This window comes from Molothrus aeneus, chromosome 16 (genome assembly GCF_037042795.1).
Source record: "Molothrus aeneus isolate 106 chromosome 16, BPBGC_Maene_1.0, whole genome shotgun sequence".
Lineage (NCBI taxonomy): Eukaryota > Metazoa > Chordata > Aves > Passeriformes > Icteridae > Molothrus > Molothrus aeneus.
The window spans coordinates 6,325,529-6,350,423 of record NC_089661.1 but is presented as its reverse complement, the minus strand read 5'-3'; the positions used below and the strand labels follow the sequence as shown (position 1 = coordinate 6,350,423).

Below are 24,895 nucleotides of genomic sequence, written 5' to 3'. Positions count from 1 at the left end.
AAGTGGTTCACAGATATTTTAAATGTTGCCTAGGCTCTCTTAACCCTTGGTCTCATCTCTTTCCATCACCCTTCCAGGCCTGTTTCTGCTCCCCCTCCTGCTATGTCTTTCCTGCATACTCAGGGCAAATTACCCTGACTTAAAGATGAAAATGCCTAACAGTCACATATGCACAACATTCTTCTAAATAAAAGCAAGGTTCTGCAAATTTTGTCTTTCATTGCTCATGGATGTCCTTGTGCATCAAATGCATGCAGCAGCACATGAAAGGGAAGAAGTTCTCTTAGTAACACCATTTTTATTGCCAAGTTCCAGTTACAAAGAAAGGTCTGTTCCTTGTTCTTGTCCAGGTTTTCAATAGCCACAACAAATTCTCAATGCCAGCAAATACAGACTCAGAAGTCTGGATTTCAGAAACATACACCGATATTTTCTAATTCCACTCCCTTCCCAGATGCTTAGTTACATTGTTCTTTAAATTAACATAAGATATCACATTTACTCCAAGTGTCTAACATAACTTACATTAAATAATTAATACTTATTGCCTGTAGAAAGACATTTCAGAATTCAATTCACACCATGTTTGGGCTTTTTTCCATGGAAATGTAAGTGCATGTTAGGATGGTTTTTTCCCTCAAATAAACTACATTTCAGACAACTTTACTGAAATATATTTCATAGGAGGACAGTCCATGTTCATAAAATGCTTTTTGTAGTGCTTAAATCCCAGGTACATTCATTCTTCTAGAAAAATACATTTCTACCTCTTTGCACTGAAAACAATCAAACTTACAAAGCAGCTAAAAATGAAGGAAAAAGTTGGCAACAAAAATATCAACTCAGCTATTTACAAGTGGAGATGCCTAAAATTATCTTCTAAAGTTTGTAATGCTTCCAGAATGTTTCCTGAAGTTGTGACAATGTATAGTTAGTGCTGTCCCTGGGCAAAACAAAGCTCCTAGACATAATAGTCTATAAATTTCACAGTTGAATCTATTCTCAATTGTTAAAAAAATTATCTTCATGTTCATTGTAAATACTTTTGCCACAGTTAGTCCTTAAATACAGCCAAACTCTAACCCTCAGATCTCATACAGACTATAAGACTGCAATTACTGCGTGTCTTAAACTCACTTTAGTATGAGTATCCATAACCAAAAGTAATGGGAAACAAGATAAAAAAATCTCATGAATCTTCAGATTATGATCTTAAAAGAATCCTGTGAACTAGTCTGCACCTTAACTTTTGTTATCAAGTATTCTTAGTCATTACCTGCTTAAGCCATTTTTAGTTACTTTTAAAATAAACGCACTCCACACATTTATTTATGCTAACAAGACAGCCCCAACAATGACAAGTTTTTCCTTTTCATATTAAGAACCAATCAATTCAAATTAACAAAACAATAAAGCAGATACCACCACAGTGCACATTTATTAGACAACCAAAATTTAGCTTTACATTTATAACACATTAACAAACACAAAATATATATTTTATAACACCTTGCAAAAGAAATACTGAGCAACGTGCAAATCTAAAAATGCTGGGAGATCAAAATAGGGAAAATTCTGTACAAATGTAATATAAAAATATGTTTCCATATGAAAGAACCCTCTGTTTGAGACTCAGTCAAGAACTGCATCTCCTATGTCTTTGTTGCTGCTCAAGTATTGAGCAGCAGAAAAACCCCCAAGAACTACTCCCCTCCCAACCCCTAAAAACATCCCACCATAGCAAGCCCTGCTTGGATCACCCTCTGTTTTTCAGAATCCAATAGGAGATGGGAAGAGTTATTCTATTTGCTTCTAATTCATGCTGCAAATGCTGGGAAAGGTCAAGAGAAACACAGCAGGCAAGCACAGAGAGAACTTCTCCAAAGATTGCTAGATAATAGAAGAGCAGTGCCCAGGTGAGTGATATCTTAAGGTAGGTCAGTGGTGGTGAACCAGGGATGCACCAAAAAACTCTTTCAAGAAGGACAGTAGCAGTTAAGAAGAGACTTTTCAACATATATTTAGATAGCTCCATTAGGCTGTCTGAAAGGAGACCAATTACCTTGGAGGCAAAAGGCCTTGATCTCCCTGCCCCCAGCTGATGTCTCTGCAGATCTCTGATCCAACTACAGGACTAAACCATTTCCTTTCCCAGACAGCAGCTGCCTGCCTGGACAATGCTCTTTTAAAAGCAAGTTTCACTTCAGCTGGTTAGTGGAGACAAGGGCAGAATGTTTAGTTTGGCGGGAGTTTTCTGACCACTACTCCCTGGTGGTCAGTGCCCCTGCTCCCGAGGCTGTTCTGGAGCTCCCTGTCTCCTGCAGGAGAGACAGCAGCACCCCAAGAGTGACAGCAGCACAGCACTGAAGTGTTTACTCTTAGGAAGTGGCTTCATCCTTACACACTCAGTTTCACCTGCTTGTCTGATAGCTTACCTACATCTTCAAGCATAAAGTTCATTTTACTGCTAGTGAAATGACACTCAGTTCCAGGGCAATTACTGAATTCCTGAATTGCTTGAAGTAATCACAAATTAACAGGAGACCTATTCTTCTATTTTCCTAATAACAATATCTAAGCCATTTCCTGTTAAGCTCTCACTAGACAAGTGATCATGAGATTTAAAAGCCACTCAAAGGTAATAAAAAGTACAAAGTCACCTTTCTTTCCCTTTGCCCCATTTCTTGTGCAGTACAGCTCAGGGGTGAGATTATTCATATACATTGAAGAGACTCCTTGTGCATAGGTCTAATCTTGCTAGAACTGAATTTGAAATGAGATAAATTAAGATCAAGGTTTTCCAGTCTAAAATTACTTCTGTTTAAGGGCACTCAGCCTGCACAGTGATATTTTCTGTCAAGAATCTAAGGTTAATAACTAACATAAAATGCTTTCTAATTAAGTGAGGCATTTTTTATAATGGTCTTCAGAATATTACTGAGACTACAGTGTAATGCTGCACCATTTTAGAGAGAGTCTAGACTTCAATCAGTTCAGCTAATAAAAATTCATGTGGTTCTTGTGCCCACGTTCCTACTATGTGTCTAGGCCTGTTCAGGTACATGCACATTAGCTGCAACAGTGACTGCATGAATGCAAATTCATCTTAAGCATGAGACAAAAAAACCCAAAAAAGCAGGCTCTTATTCTGGTAATGCCAGATTTTCACACAAAATCCACTGCAGTGCTGAGGACACCTAACTCTGAATTCATTTAGAGTTTGGGCCACTCTGGAATGGTGAGAGTACCAGTTAATTCAATTTGAGAGAAAGTAGAAGTCACAGAAAATTAGAAATCAAAACTGCATGAAAAAGTAAATAGGGGGAAAAAATTACTGGCATTCAGTAGCAGACACCTCATATACCCAGCTGGCAAAGATTCAATTATTATGTGAAGGAGAAGACAGAAAAAGTGAGAAAAGTCATACCTGTGAATTAGTCAATCTCATATATGTGTATATATATATACCTGTATGTATATACACACATATATATACATATATATATATATATATATATATGACAGCCAGGAAGAGGTACAATAAGCAACTGGGAAGTGGGTAAAAACTTTGCAGATTCACCCATTTGGAAAGAACTCAATGCCAGTAGAGTGCAGTGGTGACTGAAATCAATACCAAGTAAACAGCAGCCCTCCTCTGAGGAATTGCCAACTCAGTGTTAAGAGCAGACCAGTAATGACAAGCTACTCAATTTACTATTAACTTAAATTAACTTACTTGGAAATTGATGAAAAATCTTAAATTCCTTTCACGTTAAATTATGTATCAAATCAGCCAAGAACATTCCAAGCTTTAAGAAACATCTTTCCCTTTTCTGTCAGCTTGGTGTCAGGATCTAGGAAGTAATGTTAACTCAGAATCACTTTTATGTATTTTTAATGTTGTTTAACTGAGATACTATGCCAGACAGGAAAAAAATTAAACAATACCTTTCGAGATCGGACTTGCAATGGAATTACCAGTTAGATATGGTGACCTTCTTCCTACATGACTATGAAAAATCTGAAAAACCTCTTTAGAGTAAAACTGCTTCTGTCTGCTTCTTGAAGTTGTCTTTCAGTTGCAGGGATATCACCATTCCTCAGATGTGTAGCAATTTGACTGTCAGAAGTGAACAAACATGCTATAGCAATCTTGTAAAATATTTTACATTCCTCTCTAGGCATCTAAACAATGACTAAAGTAGTCTCAAAAATCCCTTTAGTTAATTTGAACAAGCATTGTGTTTTAACTTTGAATCAAACCTTGAAATAAATAAATATGGAAAACATAGTATTTAAGTCTGGAGTCCTACAAAGACAATACTGAATGTGGCCAAGCCTGCTGGTATTGTGCAGACCTCCAAAAGATGAACAAGGTTAGGATTAAAAAAAAAAAAAACAACCAACCAACAAACAAAAAACCAAATAAAACCCCAAAACCCCTCTTCCACAAATAAAAACCTGAACCAAACACCAAACTGAAAAACCACACCCTGACTCAAATGGAAGTTTTACCTCTGTCCTATAATATATAATTTTTTTCTGGTCAATGACATGTCTCCCATTTCAGAGACATAACAATGTAGTACCATGAAGCTGGGTATCCAAAAGTCTCTTCACTTTGCCATAATACTGTAGACCTTTTACAATTAATTAGTTCCTATTAGAAAGACAGTAGGTCTTCTGAAACACGTTCATGTTCTTGTATAACAGAAACTGGTAGGAAAAACCCAAACTTGTGAATCTGGATTGGTTCTTTCTCTCGTCCCCAGTTCAGATATGCTGAGTATTCGATGTTGGCTCTAAAAACTGCTGACATTCTCTGTCACCACTTGGTCCCTTCAGCTGGACCTGAGGCCTCTCAGGCCTCCAGAAGTATCTGCACTCCCAGACGGAAAAAAAAAAAATAAAAATCACAATTTGGTTGCACTTCCTTCACTGTTTATTACAGTCTGCATGGTGGCTTTAGTCAGAACTTCCCTCCTCTACCTCTTTCACCTTGTCAACCTCAACTTCAGGCTGCAAAGGGGCCTGAGGGATGCAGCTGAATGTTCGGATGCTGTGTGGATCCACTGGTGGCACCAGTGTGAGCGACTCCACGCTCAGCGTGTCCGTGCTGTCATCTGTGAGTAAGGATATGGTGGGCTGCTGTGCAGGAATCAGGCTGGGAGACAGGTTGGCTGTTTCTGTGTCACTGGGTTTTACAGCATTTCTGCTGGACTTGGAAACAGCTGAAAGAGTTTCACCAGTCAACATCGTCTGACCGGAACCGGCCGTCAGAGGCTGCTCTGGAGCTGAAGCATCATCTGAGAAAAGAAAACACCAAGAACAATCAATACTCAAGGCAGTATGCACATTAACCTAACAGTACACCACTATTCATGAGTGTTCAAGAATAACTGGGTAGAAAACACAGTTCTGTGAAGCACTATGCTTACACATCCACATTTTAGTAATTAGAAATAAACCAAAATATTATAAAGACATAACCTAAAATGCCAGTAGGATTATGTTCTAATTAGGAACCATTTAGTATTAGAATATGTATCAATATTAGAAATATTCTTAGAGAGAGCAAGTTGAGGGAAAGAAAACCTCTCCAGTATTTAGTATGAACTAAAATGAACCCGCTACCCCTTATTAGGAAGATCTTTAGAAATAAAAGAAAAAACTGAAGAACCACTCTACAGCCAGCTTTCCCAAAAGGTGGCCTGTTTCTTACAAAAATTTGGAAGTCATTCTCTCAATTCATCCTCCAGATTCACATTTAAGCGACACCTCAACCACAGAAAGCAGAATTATGGCAGAAGAGGAAGGAGGATCATTTCCTTACTGCAACTGAAAGGTGCTGCAAGAGGCCTGCTTTACACAGCCTTCTGAGACATGGGGGGCTTGTCCTCCTAAGCAAGGAGCATCCAACACTCAAAATTGAGAATAAGCATAAATGCTATAGAAAAGTGATATGCTGCTGCACCTCCTACTTTATGGAAAAACCCTCCAACATTAATAGCTATTTGTGCTGTCCTTTCCCCCTAAAAATCCTAGTGACTATCAGGCAAGCTGTTCATTTGGCTCAGGATGGAGAGGGAATGGACAGGATGAGGTGATACAGCCTTAGATGATCAATTATGCCCTGAAAAGTCAGGTTTTTTTCTTTTCAGACTACAATAATAGATGCCATTAAAGTAACAGGTATCCAGCTTCAAGACAGACCAGTTTTAAAGCTTTTGTAAGAAACAGCATGTGTTCAAGTGTACAGGAATCTGCAGAAAAGCTTACAAGGCAATGTAGTGAATACAGAAGCTAAGAATTAAGTTATGGTTTTAATACACAGTGACCTTAAAAATATTTCCGTTTCATTATGATTCCAATTAGTCCTGGAAAAGAACAGAAAGCATGAACATAAGACAAAGGGGGGAAAAAAAAGGAAAAGCAAAGTAGAGAATGGAATGGGTATCAGTGGATAACACTAAAATTACTGATTTTTTTACCTTTCTGGTAAGATAACCCAGACAATGGTGTATTCTCACTCCAGAAACCACTCACATGTACTTTTAGCTGAACTGGTGGCTAAAGCTTCTTGCTTTGATAAAAACAAGATTTATAGATGGTAAAAGAGTCTACTATTAAATAAAAGAGACATCAGTGGTTATTTTTGAACTATAAGGACAGATTCAAAGTAACCCTACAGATTCTTCATCTGTCAAGAAGCTTTAGTGAGAATGTAGCAACTGATAACAGAGGAAGTGATGCAAGAATCACATGGAAAATGAACTGCTAAAACAATGAAATACAGGCTGATTTCTCTGAATTCCAAGCTAAACACTAACATTTCAGTATGCACAGAACAGTGAGTTTCTGCTTTTTGAACCTATACAATCTTAAAATGACATCAAATGTTCCTTGCCAAGATAACTTTTTCATCTTATACTATAGGATGAATAGTCAATAGGATGAATCACCCAAATTCAGGATTCAGAAACCTGAGGCATTCTGGTAAGTAAAGTATTATCAACCAATGGCATTCTGCTCAGAATGTTTCAGCACATTTCTATTTAACTTCTGAATCCACACTTCATTTCTTAAATCATTCCTTCCCATCTCCCAAATAGAATATCAATGTCTTTTCTTAATACTTGCATTTACTGAAATTATGGAAGACATTATATTCTTTTGTTATGCTGGGTGTTTTGGTTCCTAAATCCTTCCAGGTAGGTTCTAAGTTAATGCTAAAGCGACTCCCATCTTAACGCCAAATAAAAAGTACTTGGAAAAAGTCTTCATAAAAAAAAGTATCTGGAGTTAACAAGTCCAAACTTTGTGTAGAAAGTCTCAAAAAACATAAGAAGACACATAAAAATATCAAAAACTGTAAGCAGAATATGCTGCCCAGTATTTCAGTGGCAGCATTTGTAGAGAATACAAGATCAGAGCTCTCCTGTGCTTCCCTCCAGCTGTTATTGACATTGCTAGAACCCAGCCTCTGTCCTCTCAGGATGTCTTTAGTCACTGCCAGCCTGGTTTCCATCCCTGTGGCACTGAATTTCAGGAACAGTGGCCCTGTAACCCAGGGTGGCACTACTGCCAAAATTATCAGAAAGGAAATCCCAACACACAAAAGGGTGGAGGAGGGAGAGTTCTGAACATTGTCTAGAGCACACAAGAATGTCTCTTTAAGCAAGTACCAAGCTCTTGCTTCTAAAGAGTTTCATGTACCAAACATGTTTACAGAATAATTTCTCTCCTTATTATCTGGAATTTCCATTTATACTATATATAAAAATACTAACTGACTTTCAAAAAACCCAAACTCCCAACATTTTATTGCAGTTTGACTTTTGGATAGAAAGAAAATCTGTAATTTTTCCCTGGATAAAACCACCAGTCACTGAGCTATGCTCTGCTCTTAAATATCAAAAGGTTATTACCTAATACTAGAAAACAGCATTTCTATTTGTCTTTCCCCAGCCTCAATGTACTTAGGCAAGAGTGTTCTGGCACAAAATATATGCCAAATCTGCAACAAAACCAGGCAGAGTGAAGTCAGTTTCTTAAAACGGTTTTGATCTTAATACTGAGCTCTAACAAACAGCCTTCCATACCTCCAAACTTATTGTACTTATTGAAAACAAGGTGTAATTTTGCAAGTTTTGGGGTATTATTAATCTTCTAATAATGTTTTTCAGCACTCCTTTACTGCTACCAAGATTATTGTTACAGCAAAAAAACCCAACTAAAACACTCAAGTTGTTATATTAACTTATGTTAGGGAGGTTATTGTGAAAGAAGTTAGAAAAAAACAGAAAAAAAGGAAAGAATGAATATCATCCACAGAGAAGTGTCCTAAGCTGTGCAGCAACATACTATGAAAGGATAACAAAAATACAAATTACAAGACATTAGGCAAAAAAGTTGCAAATTAAATCTATAAATATGAAAAAGGGTGTTTATGAAATATTAGCAGAGTAAAGTATCTTCATGCCATGACAGTAACAAAAGAAAAGAAAATCAGATACAATTTCAAACAGATTATATAACAAAGGTCATCTGGAGAGTATTTCCATCTTTTTTTGCATCTGCTCCTCCTCCTCACCTCCTCAGGTAAGGACAATCAAACAGTCCATAAAGTCATCTGCCAGAATCTGATGATCACAGAAATATTAAGCCTGCGCCATCAGAGTCCAGGGACATTATGCTGAATGCCTGTCCATTTGACCTGTGCTATGAAGAGATTTCTTGCTGCTGGCCAAGGACCTGCATTACTGTCCATTCAGGAGCCTGAGTTTACTAAATTTCACTACAGCCAGGGCTGCCCTGTGCAAATGAAGACATGGCTGCTTTGAAGCTGGAGGCTTGATAGCACAATTTCCACCTTTGGCACGAGTGCCCAGAGACGTGGGAGAAGCTGCAGACAAGGCTTTCAGAACAGCTCATTATTGATCTACAGTTCTCCCAAAACAAACGTAGAGACAAATATTGTAACGCTTTCTTCAGTTTCCTACCTCACTGTCACTGCTGTCAGCATGGAAAGCAAATATGTTCTACTGATTATTATGGGCTTGTGAAGGCTTACGGAGGAACCTGCCTGAGTGGGCATTGCGGGAGTTTCTGCTGCAGCTGCTGCTGGAAGGCCTAAACCCAGTGTCCACCGTGACTGTCAGCCTCCGACAGACTAAACACCCGCCGGCGTCCTTTCCTGCCAGACCTTACTAGAGGGAAACACAGCCAGAAATCATACAGAGCCTTCAACAATGATACAGGGGAGGGAAACTGGAATGGAGACAAAGGATAAATGTTAGAGCAGCAACAAGAATAAGTGACAAGGACACACCCGTAACTGCTGGTATCTTGAATACAATTTGACACTACACCAAAAGCCTTCTACTTTTGGGAAATACTTCTGAAGCAGGAAGTATTCATTCTTTAGAAATAAATGAGTTTATATGAATTTAATGCTTTGCTTCCTATCTAAAAATGTTTGTAAGTTTGGGCTATGTCTGGCAATATCAACATCAAGGAGGGCTGGCAGGTATCTATTTGCATTATAATCTACTCACCTGCTTTAGAAACTTTGAGAGAAGATCTTTACCACAAATTCTGGTGACACAGAATTATTCTCCTTTCCCCTGGCCATGAATTATATGCAGTGCAGTACTGTGCAGGTGACAACACTTCAGATCACTCAGCCCTACTATTCTGAAACCCAACAGTAGCATTTACATTTGGTTTATGATAAAGCCAAACACAGGGTTTGAAAAGATAACAGCAGTTCAGATGATGATGCTTGGTGCATAGAAAGTTCCTAGAAAAGAAACTTTCTAAGAACAAAAGTACTTCCTCACCTAGTCAGAAAATTACTAGAGCTTCACAGAACAGGAGGTCAAACCACATTTACATTACTGATTATAGAGGGAAGAGACAGAGATGGTTTCAATAGGAAGGCAGGCACTGCTCTTCTAAGCTCTCCAAGCTTGATTAATCACCCTCTCCTTGGAATGGAAATTTAATTTCAGACTGGAATCCAATATGTTCTCTGCAACAAGGGACAGCTCTTGGTACTTATTTTAGATCTTTTATCATCAATACCTGCCAGAAGCACACACAAAATACAGCTTAAGTGGCACAGATCAGTGCCTTGTGAAGTCCTCATTACCTATTGCTCTGATGTAAACATTTTCTTAAGTACTGAAGCCAATTGCTTTTCAAAACTTAAGACAACTGAAAAAGTAATAAAATACAGCACAGATGACATTAATACATTCATAATTCTGGAAGACTGCTAACTTATAGTAAGAGAGCTTCTATATCTAATCCTTGGCATATATGAAAATAAGCACTTTAAAGAAGTGTACAGTTCCAGCAGGAGTAGCCAAGACATGACTGTATTCTAAGCTCTGAAACTTGATGATTAAAATCTGCCTAACGAGAACATTTCTACCTTATGCACAGTACCATTTCAAAAGCACATGATAATTAAAAAAACCCCAAACCTAAATACAAAGAAAAAACCAACCTGATAGCAGGACTTGCAGAACCCGACACTGATTTTTCTGTCTTGCTAAGCATTCTGCTTTCTTTAAGGGATGATTTCTGCTTTTTCAATTTTAAAGAACAATAATCTTGTAAAGGGCTAAGTTTAATCCCCAAACACTGCAAATGGGAGAGCTGCCAGTCTTTAAAATATCTGTGCCATAAAGCAGGTTGACAACTACTAGGTAGGATAGCCAATGAACTTGGGAATCATAGGAGTTTATTTCACTCATGACAAAACAACTGATGCAATGCTGTGGGACTGTTTGATGCAGGTATGAGTGATAACAAGTAAATTATTTTTACAAAACATTGAACTAACATAACTTTTCCTGGTGACACATTTTTGAAAGCTCTTTTGCTGTTTAATCATCGATATATCCTCTATGTTGTAACATTTTCTCTTAATTAACATGCAATTTGTCTTTATTTTGTTCTCATCTATCACTGTTTTATGTAAAAATTGGTGTCTATGTTCCAAATCTTATTTCCTGAAACAACTCTGTGAAGATTTACAAGTATCATCTCAAATATATCAAACCCTGAGCAGTTTAAATCTGTCAACAGACTGTAACTTAGGACACTATAATCACAAGTTCACAGTATAAAAAGCTGTGTGGTTTAAGATGTTGCTCTTAAAGAAGGTAGTTGAGGTAGTTTCCTTGAAGTCCAGATAGACATCTCCCCTTTATCTAGTCTGGCTTTCTTGTCTGAAGTTCCTGAGCAACCCAGGATGCTTTTCATGCTCAACAGCTTGAGCAGGTGCCAGAACAAACAGGGGAGCCAGGAAGGAGGGGCAGAGAGGGGCACAGACATTTGTGTGTGTGTTCAAAATGGAATGGGAAATGAGACAGAGTTCAATGTGACAGATGGCAGCAGCATTCAGGGGATACCTTGGGACATAAAACAGATTTTGGTAACTGCTTGCTGCTCATCACAGACTGGTTACTTCCTCCTCAAAGCACCTACTTCACATCAGGCAAGTCACTGCTGAGAAGCAGAAGAGGAAAGGCATTTTAGCTTCAACTGTCCTCAAGTGGTTAAGCTAAGGGAAAACCACTGCTTTACACAGAAGTGGGTGTATACCAACAGCTGTTTCCATATCCCAGCTGAGTGGTCAGCATGACCTGATATAACACAGACTGTGCTCATGGCACTGTCACCTCCTTCAGCAGAGTTCTGTTCATGCACAAGCCCACAGAACAGCCACCTGCACATGCCAAACAGAGCTTTCATGCCACATCCCTGGCAAGTTTCCACTACAGATCAAAATTACAAGTAAGTACTACAAAAGGGAGAATATTCAAACTCACAGCAAACTGGTCAATCAGTTAATGCAGAGACACTGATCCCAAGAATGACACTATTGAATGGACACTGAGATGGGCAGAAAGTGTCAAAAGGGCTCTGGGGGTTGGGGAAAACCCTTCCTACATTCACACCTCCCAAAAGACCTAGCTCCAGGGAGTTCAGAATTCTCACTAGTCTGTAATAAGGACCTTGAGACACCATCAGACACTCAGCCACAGGTTTTAAACCACTACTTGTGTCCATTATTGCCTGCAACTACACTAAGCAGTTTGGTACAGACCAGGGCAGCAGCTTTGAAGAATTATGCACACTTATTGCTTTAGTCTGATTTTAGGAACAGTTTCTGTGCATTAATGAGATTCTTCTAGAAAGAAATGAAACTATTAGATATGCTGCAGCTATGCACCAAATACACTTCCAACACTAACAGCCAACATATTAGTCTGACCTGACCATTGGTCCTTTGAACAGCCACATACATGGCAGGGATTCTTGGTCCTAAAGGCCAGAGCAAATATGGTCCAGCAAAATCCCTAAGCCACATGCATGCACCTCAGTACCAACTGTGCATTATCCTACTGCAATAAAATACCTGCTCATGCACATAAAGCCACTGTCTTCCTCTCTGTAACTGCCCTCTGAGGAGAACCAAAGTCATCCCTGCAGCAGGTTAGTGCAAGTTCTGATTTGGGACTGGAGCAGCTGATGCACATTGTCAGGTTCATTCCCTCTGATTTGGCTGAAGGGGACTGGGCCCAGTGGTAGGACCCAGAATTGGACCCTCACAGCCACATTTGCTAGAGCATCACATAAATAATCAAAGCACAACCAAAGACAGTTTTCCTGCATGACACGTGACATTTTGCACATCCTTTATGATTAAGTCAGTCACAATGAAGGTCAAGGTGGGCAGTTCATGCAACCTAACTGGTAAAGTGCATACTGAAATCAGGCACTCCAAAATACTTTTCCTCTGGTTTTGGTCTGGGTTTTTTTCATTATTTTTATCTTTATTTTCAGGGGTGAGGAGGGTAGGGAAGAGTTTGGTGTTTATTGTTGCTTGTTTTTGGTTTTTTTTGGAAATCATTGAGCAGCCTCCTGTCATCAAGCTTTTTAAAATGCAATTTTATGTTACACAAATGCCAACATATTGTGTAAGCAGACTGCAATTTTGTTAACTACAGTCTGTGATGATACTTCAATAATTCACTATCTTTTTATACTTGATTGTATGTTCTGGATCTATGCATTTTTTCATAGAAGCCAGATTATGTGTGCTTGAAAGCCCTCAGTCTGAAACAAAGCATAGTCTTGCTTGATATTTTTATGAACTAGCTTTTACCTACAGAAATAATATAGATTCTTTATTTTCATTTCTTTTACCACAGTTTTCTCTTAAGATACTCTTGGTAAGAACCTGTAGCTACATTTCTCTTTCTGACCATAGAGGATTCAAATACAGCAGAGGACACTGTACATGAGCCTTTTTACACTGCTAAGGAGAAACATGTCATCAAATTCATGTTTTCTTGTAGTGCAAATCCAGCCTGAGGGTTCTGACAAATGACAGCACTTCTCTGTGCAATGACTACATATTACCTGGGCCATGAAGAGACTGGGTAACAGCAATCACTTGGCAACAGAGAAAAAAAAATTTTTAATAGATGGTATATAAAAAAACCCCAACTTTTATTCTGAAATTACATACTGCAGGACTATTTTGACCATATGTTAGTCTCTCAAGGTAATAGATGCTTTTTAATCTAGAGTCTGGCTGCTAGAATGCTTTAAATATTTATTGTTCCTTAATTTCCTCAGCACCCTTTCATTACCCTTTCCAGCAGTATTTCTTGCAGGGAGACTAACTTTAAACATATAATGCACATTGGTCTGCTGACACTGTTCAGTGAAACCTAAAAGAACTCAATACCTAAAAAAGTTGCATCATTTCCTGTAGGACTGCAACAAATTTTAGATATAGATGGGCCTTCCAAATAAAGGCAAAATGGCATCTCTTAGAAGGGGTAGCCAGAACAACCCTCTCAAGGAATGATCAACATTGTAAGTGACCATTAAAATGAGAGCTTGCTTGAAAAGGTCTCAAGAATCAAGTTACCTCTACTGTTTTATAACCAAAATGAGGTAAACTAGGTCACTTCTAGCATGAAAGCATTTCAGGATGCACCCTTGTCTAGTCTCCAGCCTCAGGCTTTGCCTCACACAATTTGCACTCAGAACAGACACTGCTACAAGATTCTCTACAAGTACTACATAAAAGGGAGGAACAATGCAAAAAGGAGTTCCAGTTTAAGCACACCCACTAAATATACTGACCAATGCAAACACATGCAACCTACATTTGTCAAAGTTACGCTGTCAGTCTATTTATATTGCAGCCTCTTCTGCACCAATGAAACAGCCTCCTGAAACGTGGAGGTGTTCAGCCACAAGAGTGTTATTGCAAAAACTTTACACTATTAACATCCTAAATAATTATTTTCAAATATTTCATATTTGGTCCATTGTTACAAATTACCCTGAGGATCAGATAAACACACAAAAGCAAATGTCACCCAGTTCAAAAAAAGATTCTTCATGTGGAAATCAACTTATCCCTCCCTATGGTGGAAGGCTAACAGTGTACATTACAGATTTATTCAAAGCAATACTTCAGTTAAAACAAACCACTGACAAAAAAACCCCTCAACATTCTAAACTGTTTGAGCTAGGAGAGAAGTCAGGCAAGCAGGACATTATTTCACCAGTACTTAAAGTCTTTACTGAAAGAAGCCAAGTATTTAGAGTTCCAGAAAGCTGAAGAGGTCACTGCAATTTATACTACCATTTACTTTTAATTGGCTTAGTTGATTAAGTGATCTAAAACCATAAAGCCCTGCTCTTTGAATCCAATAACACAGCAACTTAATTTTACAATGAACTGCTCTGTATCCCTTAGTGCCTAGGCTGAAGGTGGTGAGTGAATACCTGCTGGGCTCTGAGCAGCAGAAGGAGTGGATGTTGAGCTTGCAGTCACTGAGTCACAGCGCCCTGTACTGCCACTGCCACTGGAAGGGGACGGTGACGAGAGTGGGGATGGATTGTGCTGATTTATGCACTGGGCTACAGCAAAGCCTGCAAAACAGGACAGTGAAGTTTACAAGTTAAATATCAATCTTAAAAGAGCTAAGCTGTTGAACAAATTGGAAAAGGGTAAAAGCAAATCCTGTATCAAGGTGGTGCCGACCTCATGTAGTGTCCCAGAGGATGTGCCCTCTCTCACCTTCATCCTGGAAACCAGAAAAGTCTGAATGTACCTTACTGAAAACAGCCTACAAGTGCTGATCAATGAATAAGGAAAGAGAGTTTAAGGGATTCAAAGCATTTTAAAACTTAGAGATTGCACAACAGTCAAAACATATCAAAACTTTTTGATTTTTGATATAGTTAATATATTCACAGGTCACAGACCTAACATGATAAGGAAAAAATTAATTAAGTCAAAAGTGAACAAAAAACCCTCTTGGATAGAAGACCTACATTTTTTACTACACATAACTTCAGAAAATTTTAATCATTCACATCTAATGCTGGCATTGAATTTCATCCAGCCTCTCACAAACTAAATTTTTTCCAGTCTGAAGACTGGAAAGGTCTATACAGTGTCCGAAAGCATTTCTTAGATGAGTCATTTTCTGGCTTCTAGTGTAATACTTCTTCAATCTCTTTGCAGTGTAGCATCCTTTTCTTTCCTAACCACCTTGCATTCATTCCTTTCTCCTTCTATAAGCACACACCTATAGCTACCGCTTCAGGTTTTGCTAGCAAGCAGCTTTTCAGAAGTTGATGCACTTCTTAGAGCAAAAGAAGCGCCTTCAGCATGGGCTGTAGGTCAGGTGAGGTACGCCACATTTCTGCTTCTGCAGCTCTCCTCCCTCTCTCCCATGGGAAAGTGCTAATGCAGACTTTTTTTGGCAGTCCTGTGAATTACTGAAAGTAGCCACAATGTGGACTACAAAACACCTAACAATAATCTAGTTGCTACCTTCACTGAACAGTCAACACTGAAAGAGAAAGTATCTGACAATCAGGTAAGACTGAAAACACACCACACACTTCTTTATCCTTTTATACAGGGAATCTCCCTTGGCAGTGGATGGATGATTCACTCAGAGAATCTCCTATATAGGGAAGGTGCTGGCGCCATACAGGACGCAACCACCCAAAACTCAGCTTAAATGGACATGTTACAAGAAGCTCTGAAAGGTAGATATACAAATCAGGAAAATGCTGTTAGCAGCAACACACAGGCAGGCTGTGCTACAAGTGAAAACAACAGTGATGAAAGCACAGAAGAGAGCTCACAAACATCTGTTCTGTTAATAATCTGACTTGATCTGTAATCCCACCTCCTACATTCTACCTCCCACGCTTACCCAAGAATTAGACTCAAAACCACTTGCAGAAACACAATGCCACCTGAATTTCTGTAGCACTGTAGCATAGCTTTAGATAGGTATCTAAATGTTATTTTTACCAAGTTAAATTACATTCATTATGTTCAAGATGAACACCACTTGAAAGAACTAAATCACTTCCAAGGCAGGAGAGATCTCTTTCAGTGAAAAACAAAGTATTTGGAAGGAGCTAATTGTCCTATAAATGTAAATAAATCCACACATTTTATTTCAGAAACCAAACTGATCGACCTACAATCATTTAGGTAAGTTAAACTGAGTTTACACAGTGACACCTGAGAGTCTGCAAAAAGTTAACCCCAAACTGAACCACCTCAAATGTGAGAGACTTCCATATGTACCACTGGCCCTGAGTACTATAGTTTTTAATCACAGAAAATGTACATTAGATTTTTCATACCCAGTTCATAGTTTGAAATATCAGTTAGGATGGGGAAACAAGGAATAACCAGTGGACTTGGGACCACAGAAGTGAGGCAAAGCCAACTGCTAATGTGAATGAAATTAAGAACAGTTCCTAAAGCCCCTGGTACAGAAGAGCTTACATCAAGATATTTAGCTTCCCTTACAGTGCTGGTAAAAGCTGCACCTGTGGATAAAGCATTCTATATCCACAGAGTTTGCACTTCAAGGGAGAAGAAGCCTTCCACCCTCACCAGAACAGCAGAAAACAGTAAACAAAGTCTCCCGTGACTGTCACAGGGAAAACTGGTCTGATTTAGCAGGATTGCCAGCCCAAAGCTTCTGCAAAACAGCACTCATGGATTCATGTCCTTACATAGGAGCATTTGCTTCAAAATGACCTCACCATATTTTCTCTCCCCAGATAACTGCAAAGGAAGAATTTTAAGTGTGCTAACGGAAGCTAATTTAGATAGGAAGGAAAGGTAAGCCTAAATAATTCAAAATACTGTAACTGGGAAACTACTGACCAAGAAAAAAAATTCTAATCAGGAAACTTCTATAGGAAATACCTGCAAAGAAAATGTGAGCAGAATTAATCATAGCTACAGGAAGCAAAATAACAGTTAGGAAGTTAATCTGATGATGACAGGAATGTTAGTTCATATTACACAAAGGGTTCCAAACCTAGGGATGATTTTTTTCCTTCAGACTTTAAAATGAAGATGGTTATAACTTGCTCGCCATGCTAATGTTAACAAGTTTTTCCTCTCAAAACCTTATTATCATCTACTAAGATATTAACAATGGATAAAATAGTAAGAGAAATCTATTGATTTTTGAATCTTTTGCTTTTCAAAATAAATTTACTTAGTAGGTAAGCAACCACACTTGTTAAAATATTTAGATGTACCTTTTGCTGGAAATCGTTAACATTTCCCTTAAGACACGCAGGGCATATAGATCTCAGAATAGAGCTGATACTTGAAACTAATTCTTGAGTTTGCTTGAAGAGGAAGTCATTATTTATTTACTTTCAATAGAAGACCTTTGTTCACAGGGCCCCTACCAAATCTGCTGGTTTCTTTAAAAACAGTGTTCTTTATTTACATAGATTGCTTCAGAAGTACAATATGTTCATACATAGCTAATAGATGAGATGGTGAACAGTCCAGCCAGCTACACTATCCCTAAAATGCACTAACATTCTAGCAAAGGTCAGAAACTTAAAATAGACCTTGGAGTATACTCATAGACATGACTTCATGACGATAAAATTGATCAAGTGAGGGATTTTGCTTACGTTGTTCCCTGCTGAGAACTGTCCAGTCCAGCAGGAGATAACCACAGCATGTCCCTGCCCTTCTCACTGTGTTCAGGGAGATGTTCTGAAGCATGTCTGTGACATTCTCATCACCCTTCATTTGTCCTGCACAAAATCCAGGTTCAAGCTACGACAATCCTCATCCTCTTTCCCCCAGACACCAAGATTTTAACTTTGCACTGTGGAACAATGAAGGAAAATGAAGCCCAGTTTGACAACAATAAGGGAACACAGGAGGCAACTGCAGGCTCTCTAGTGACATATGCAGAGCTTTATACAGGCACCATGAGAGAAACTGAAGCAGACAACTGCAATGAGTGTTCTTGAAAATTCTAAATCCATTGACAATAGGAATTAGGGAACTGATTCAATAGCTGTATCAAAGTTCACACACTGAAACTTGCAGGAGGAATGAGAACATTTTTGTGATTGTTAATTTCTTAAAAACCATGCTGGATGTACAGCACGGACAGCCAATACAGTCCTAACAAAAGTAGTAATTAGTCTTCTAAAAATGTTGCCAGAAAAACAACTCTGCTTTAAATCTACAAAGGACATCATCACCAAGGGAAAGCATAATTTGAGTATTAAAAGTACAACCAAATTAACTGACTGTGCAAGCTCTGCAGAACTCAAACACTGGAGCTGTAACAGTTAAGAAATGAATACATGAAGCCAGTAATTTAACTGCAACTGTTCAGTAGTTTTTTCAAAGCCACAAAGTTCTCCTCTTGAAGTAAAAACCCTTGGAAGCCCGATCAAGGGATAAGCACAAACAGATTCCTATAAAAATCACTAGGAACAAGGAAAGCTTATTCATTCCTCAGCGAAGATAAGATAACAAACCCGCATTTGATACTGGTTTAGTAATCAGATGTAAAAACAGGAAATCAATCAATTTTTATTATATTGCTACCTGTCATAAAATGCATTTCAAAGATGCTGTACTTGAAATACTTCAAGTTGTGTGCCTCATTTCTTATACCTTGTATCAAATAAAAGCTTCAAAATACTTTTCCCTCTGGATCTGCAAGTGGAAGTCAGCATTTCCTGGATTCAAATAAAGGATGTCATTGCTTGAACAAACGACTATGTTGCATCATCCCCAGTATTCCCCTCCAAATTAGTAGATGAAGTCATTAGTTAGGAACACAAGTGCACTCTCCTTAGAGAAAGCTGGAACAGTAACACTGGACTCTTTACAACCACACCTTTTCCATGGAAGTCTGGTCAAATAAGGAAAACACTCCCCTCACACAATATACACTTGTCTCTGAAACACCTGACTGACAATACCTATGGTTTTATAATTTCTGTGCCCCAGTCAAGTCTCAGGTAACTGAGCTCCAATTCTAAAGCACTAAAACATCTGCATTCTAAGTAGTTTGAATTCTGTGTATTTGAATTCTGAATCACATTTAAAGAGAAATGCTGAGTTCTGTGAAATGACTGGCAGCAAGTGGTAATGAAATCTTTTGTATAATACAGCACAATTAAGTACTTTCAAGCAGTATGAGATTTCCCTTTAAAATTACTCAACCCAAAAGGAAAAACATCACCTGGAAAAGAATTTCTGCAGAGAAGTCAATTTGTGAAACAGACAATAAAGAGATAAAAAAGCAAAGAGCTCATTGGTTTAGCATCATTCCTTTAATCCCAGTTCCAAGCTAATGTTTTAGGAGTAGCTGTGACCCCTTTTCTGTCTTGCTCACCCTGAAGGAAATGAGGCAGTGCACAGCATTCCAGCTGTTCTCACAATCCTGCATGAAAACATTCATAACCAAATTAAAGGAGGAAATACACACAGCTCACTGGGACTGGTCACAGAATCTAAATGGGAGGTGCTGGGCTGCAGCTCCAGAGCTGTGTCCAAAACCTGTAACTTCAGCTGAAGGCTGAACAGGAAGATCCAGATGTGTTGCATAAATACTGAGTATGCAAAGCATGATTTAAACTAACTTGATTTGTAAGGAAGGCAAGGTATTAAGACATCTGGGGAAACTGCCATGGAAGTATTGCTCACAACATACCCAGAATACACACCCAGGTATTATTTGTTTCTCTCAAGAGTAAATTTTGCCACAAGCCTCATCCTGGAGTTGTTTGCTCAGGAACACACCACAATAAGCTTTTCACTGCTTGTAGAAGTTACAGTACAGTTTCTGCAGATAGAATTGCCAAAGCAAAACCTGCTTGTTAATGAATGCTAATCTTACCTGGGACTTTGTCAACAGATGCAAAGACAGAGCGCTGCACTGTCGGGTCACTGCTCCCACGCCGGGACTGGTCATAGAATCTAAATGGGAGGTGCTGGGCTGCAGCTCCAGAGCTGTGTCCAAAACCCATAACTTCAGTTGAAGGCTGAACAGGAAGATCCAGGAGAGCTATGTTTAATCACAATTGATAGTTTTTGTTACTCAAATACATAAAAGGAAAAAGAGGTGACAAGAAAATTGATAGTTTGGTCAGCACCTAAGACTAAACCAGATTTTAATATAACTTGCTTTCATTTGCCTCTTAATTATGGTTACAAATGCACTGACAAACTAAAGAGTCAGTGCTTCTGGCAACCTTTTCTACATTGCTGTCCATACCACAGTCACACTAGAGGAACCTCAAAATTTCAGTGGAGAAGAAAAAAACCCCAGGATTACAGGAAGCCCCTTGCACTAAAAAAACATGGGAGTTATTAACAATAAAAAACCCCTTTTGCTTTTCCCTGCAGAAATAAAGTAATTCATTAGTTACAACAGAACATTGCAGAAAGCCATTTAAAGAGACAATCAGCTTTCAAATGGAAAATAAATGCCTTTGCATTACATTCAACCTAAAATTTTTAATATCAAGTAGTAATATCCTCATACTTGCTTTAAATTTTTTTACACGAAGCAAGGCTTAAAAGTGTGACATATCCACTTTATAAATTCAAAATTAAATATGAAACTAAATCTATTCCTTGGAAACTCAGCCCTGATTTAGTGCCTTCTGTGGCCCACCACTCCTCAGTGTGCCTCAGCCTGACATTACGGAGTGACCTGCAATGACAGGCAAGCGCTGTCTCCCAGAGCCATTTCAGGACACCACCCACCTGCTATTCTCTGCATTTTGGTGCGCCGGGCCTGGATGCGGCCTTTGGCCAGGCGCTGCTTGGCGATGATGCAGCGAATGTGATCGGCAAAGATGAACGTGGCCTGCAGGATGGGGAAGGGCTTCGAGTGAGGGCTGGAGGCAGGCTTGTGAATTATTATGTTCAGGGCTCTGCTGTCATCCTCCACTCCAGTCACCTGCATATCCTAAAGAGAAGCAGAATGCAAATAGTTAAAGAAAAAGTAAGCTTTTCTAAACTACAGATTAAATATTAACATTGAAAGAAAATACTATGAGAATGTCCCATTAAAGCTCTTACTAAGACAGTTTCTGTGTTAAAAAACCCAGCATTATAAAACCAAACTAGACTCTGCAAGCTGTACAACTTGGATTTACTTCTTCAGAAATCAGTATTCATAGAGATTGAGTTAAATTATTTGAGCACAGCAAATTTTCAGGAAATACCAACAGCAATGGTTAAGGCAAGAAAGAGACAAATGAGAAAAACTTCCTTAGATAAGCACAGATCATTTTGAAATTACAACCTGTCACTGTCTCTACCTGTGTAGGAAAATCAGAACTCTAAGTGAGTTCATTAATGTGCTACTTGAGTAAAGTGCTTGGAACACAATCCTAACCAGATGTGACTTCAGTGTTCAAATGAGCACAGCCTGACAGATGTTAAGGAAGTTACCCCACCAGCAACTGTCTCTGGTTACCTAAGTAAACTTCTTCAGAAAATCAGAATTGTTTTAAAAGGCAGAAAGCAGAAAAAAACCAAAGAAACAAGGAAGCATGGTACAGAGCTTAAATATATAAGCTAATGCTGGTATTACCATTTATCCAACATAAAATGTAGATTTTCAGCTCAGAAAAGCTGGCCACCCAAACTACAACTTCCCTTACCTGCAGAAGGCCTGCAAACTTAACTACTCCCCATCCAAGTCTGGCAACATCTGGTTCGACCAAACTCATCTGGTAAATATCCACAGCCAGGAATCTTTGAACTTGACCCCCATCCTTTGTGACGACTGTACAAGCAATCAGATCACTGTTATCTAAAGGAAGGAAGGAAGGAAGGAAGGAAAAAGATTACATAACACTGAAGTTGAGGATTGTGGGTATTTTACATAACAGAAAATGTTAACATATAAAAATATAACAACCTTGCCAACACATGGTTAAAGCTTCTGTTCACATTTTTAATAGATATTTTAACTTCCCTATCAGTTACATAGAAAGGGCAGGAGAGATTTTCACAACAGTGGTTCAGACACACAAGTTAAATATAAGATGGGTACTATATACACCTTCTTTACACCTGCTTTCTCTTACCACCTTCATTACCTTTCAGAAAAAACTCCATCTCAGGGTTGAAATTGCAACAGTGCTGATTTCTCTCACTATGTGAAGTCTCAAGAAATATTGTTAACAACCACAGCCAGACCCAACACCACTGCAGGCCATTACTTCTACCTTGTTATAAACTTTGTCTCCTGACACAAGCTACTTTTCTACAGGTTTGAAACCTATGCTGGCTCTTGGACACAGTTCAATTTCAAGATTATTTGGACTCTTCAGGTAAATTGTAGCAGTGTTTTGACAATGTTTGATATTTCATTGACTTATATTGAACAAACATACTCTCTCTTACTCCAGAAACCCCTCCAACAACCCCCAAAATACATTCTCTGCCATTTCCTCACTGCCTTGTTCCAGTTCAAACCCATTATTAATGAAAAGGGGCTAAATCACCCTCTTCACACCAGCTGAAATCTACCAAGCAACCCCTAAACTGGCAGTGCCAACCCGTGGCAGAGCTCTGCTAACTCTACTAGAAGTTGCTTTTTCCTTTGCTTCATACTGATACTTTCATTCATATCTTTGATGCACACAGGTCTTTTCCTCTCTCTCATCTAGTACAACTTACAGCAAGTATAATATTGTGAAGGCTATGCAAAACAGTAGAACTTATTTACTCATCCAAACATCTAAACAAGCATTTAACACTATTTTTCATACTAGAAACATCTGGAAGATAAGTTACAAGTGGATGTGTACAGCTCTTCACAATGGCAGGTCATATCACTATAGACAACAGCCATAAATTATGGTCAGGAGGTGGAAGAAATTCTCTTGTGCAGCAGATTACCCAGAGATGTTGTGGAATTTACATCACCAAAGGTTTTCAGGCTTCAAAAATCAAACCAACTTCCTCTTCCCCACAAAAAAACCCCACAACACAAGTGAGAGATCCTTTCCAACTAACATTACTGTGAATCTACCAATTACCCTTTACCAGCAGGATCCATTCAAAATTCATTGGGTGGTAGGAAAGAAAGGCATGAAATATAGAACCCTAACACAATTAAGAGGATAATTAATGCCAGCCAGTGTGAATCTAGTGTCAGCTTTTGAAATTTGAGAGAACAAGTTTAATCAATAAATGTAATACATGCAGGACATGATTCAGTTAACATGAGGATTGATTGCATTAACCTTCTCACAGCCCTGGAAGGATCAAGAAATCCATAAAGGATTGGCAAATATTACTGTAAGAAGCTGTGGAGGATTTATTCCTGTTTAGAGAAGGAGCTGAGACACCAGGCAGAACTGGATATTTCTTATTTTGGTATGCTTTATTTCTTGCCTCTTTTATTCTTTAACCAAATTAATCCATCAACATAGTTATTTCAGTTGACCTGAATTCCTGGAGCAGTCCTGTTCTTCTCAAGACACAAAGTGCTTGGATTGGGACTCCTTCAAACAGGAGATGTCAGGCTGATGACTCTTTTGGGAGATTCTCAACTAACAAGCCACAACACCAAGGAGAGTTGTGGAGTTCTCAAATACTAGTTTTTGACCAGTATTTGCAAAGTTTTTAGTGCAACAGTAAGCAGGTTAAAATACCTGCTGTACTAATTCAACTGCCCTACTTCAGGAACTCAAAGGGCAGAATGCTTTCCAGAACAGAAAGTTTTTATTTTAGACCTGACAACACCTTGATGTAAAGCATTACTGTAAGTCTTCAAATGAAATAGAAAGGAAAGTTACTCATTTACTAGGCAACTGTTACAGGAATCCTTTGAGTCTATACAACTGAATGTAGTCCATTTACATGACTGTTTCTAGTTCACAGCTGCTGAAGAGTCAAACTGTCATCCTTGATGACAAAAACAGAAGAGAGTGTGGTTAAACACATTTTCAGTGAACTGGTATAAGAATACTTACAGCTATGCTATGAAACAGCCAGAGATACCCAGCCACATTCAGATGAAAATATCAAGCCCAGTAAACTTCAGTACTATTCAAATTTGGTCTGATTACAGTGAACCACAGGCTGAATGGCTTCCTGGTGTGACACTGCTGCAGAGAACTGGAGTGCCTCTTCTGAGATTAACAGCAATGGCTAATTTCTCCTCATGCAAAATGAAGCTTGTAACCACTTTGGACACAACACCTTCATTACTTGGATCCAAAATTTTTGTGAACTTTCTCCAAGAAAAACCCAAGTTTTAGGAAATACAGCCAAGGAAGGAGAGTTCATAGACCTCAGCTGCTTGCAGTGCTGAAGATGTAAATTAAGGGAAAATAGTTGTCTGTGTTTATAAAAATATTTGCCTGAAAAGACTGTATTGCAAGAAATCTTTATGAATGTAACAGCTACTCGATATGGTCTAAATGCACCTGATCTGCCTTGGGGCTTGATCTTTAATGATTTTATAATTTCCAGTCATCCCAATTCCAGAAATTATCTGCAGACATT

The 24,895-nt window shown here is 38.6% G+C and overlaps 1 protein-coding gene across 2 annotated transcripts in view; it reads right to left on the bottom strand.

The window, feature by feature from the left end:
* Positions 1-278: 278 nt before the first annotated feature.
* Positions 279-24,895, bottom strand: part of CLEC16A (C-type lectin domain containing 16A) — a 59,986-nt gene continuing 35,369 nt past the window's right edge. The window contains exons 19-25 of one of the 2 annotated variants that reach the window (XM_066560758.1): positions 22,036-22,187; positions 21,131-21,335; positions 20,259-20,426; positions 14,827-14,973; positions 9,086-9,205; positions 4,516-5,306; positions 279-4,120 (exon numbers count right to left, since the gene is read on the bottom strand). In XM_066560758.1, coding sequence (XP_066416855.1) covers positions 4,966-5,306; positions 9,086-9,205; positions 14,827-14,973; positions 20,259-20,426; positions 21,131-21,335; positions 22,036-22,187 — 1,133 coding nt within the window. In that variant the 3' untranslated portion in view covers positions 279-4,120; positions 4,516-4,965. Of the gene's footprint in view, positions 4,121-4,376; positions 5,307-9,085; positions 9,206-14,826; positions 14,974-20,258; positions 20,427-21,130; positions 21,336-22,035; positions 22,188-24,895 lie in introns of those variants that run through there. The other variant, XM_066560757.1, reaches the window with a different exon arrangement.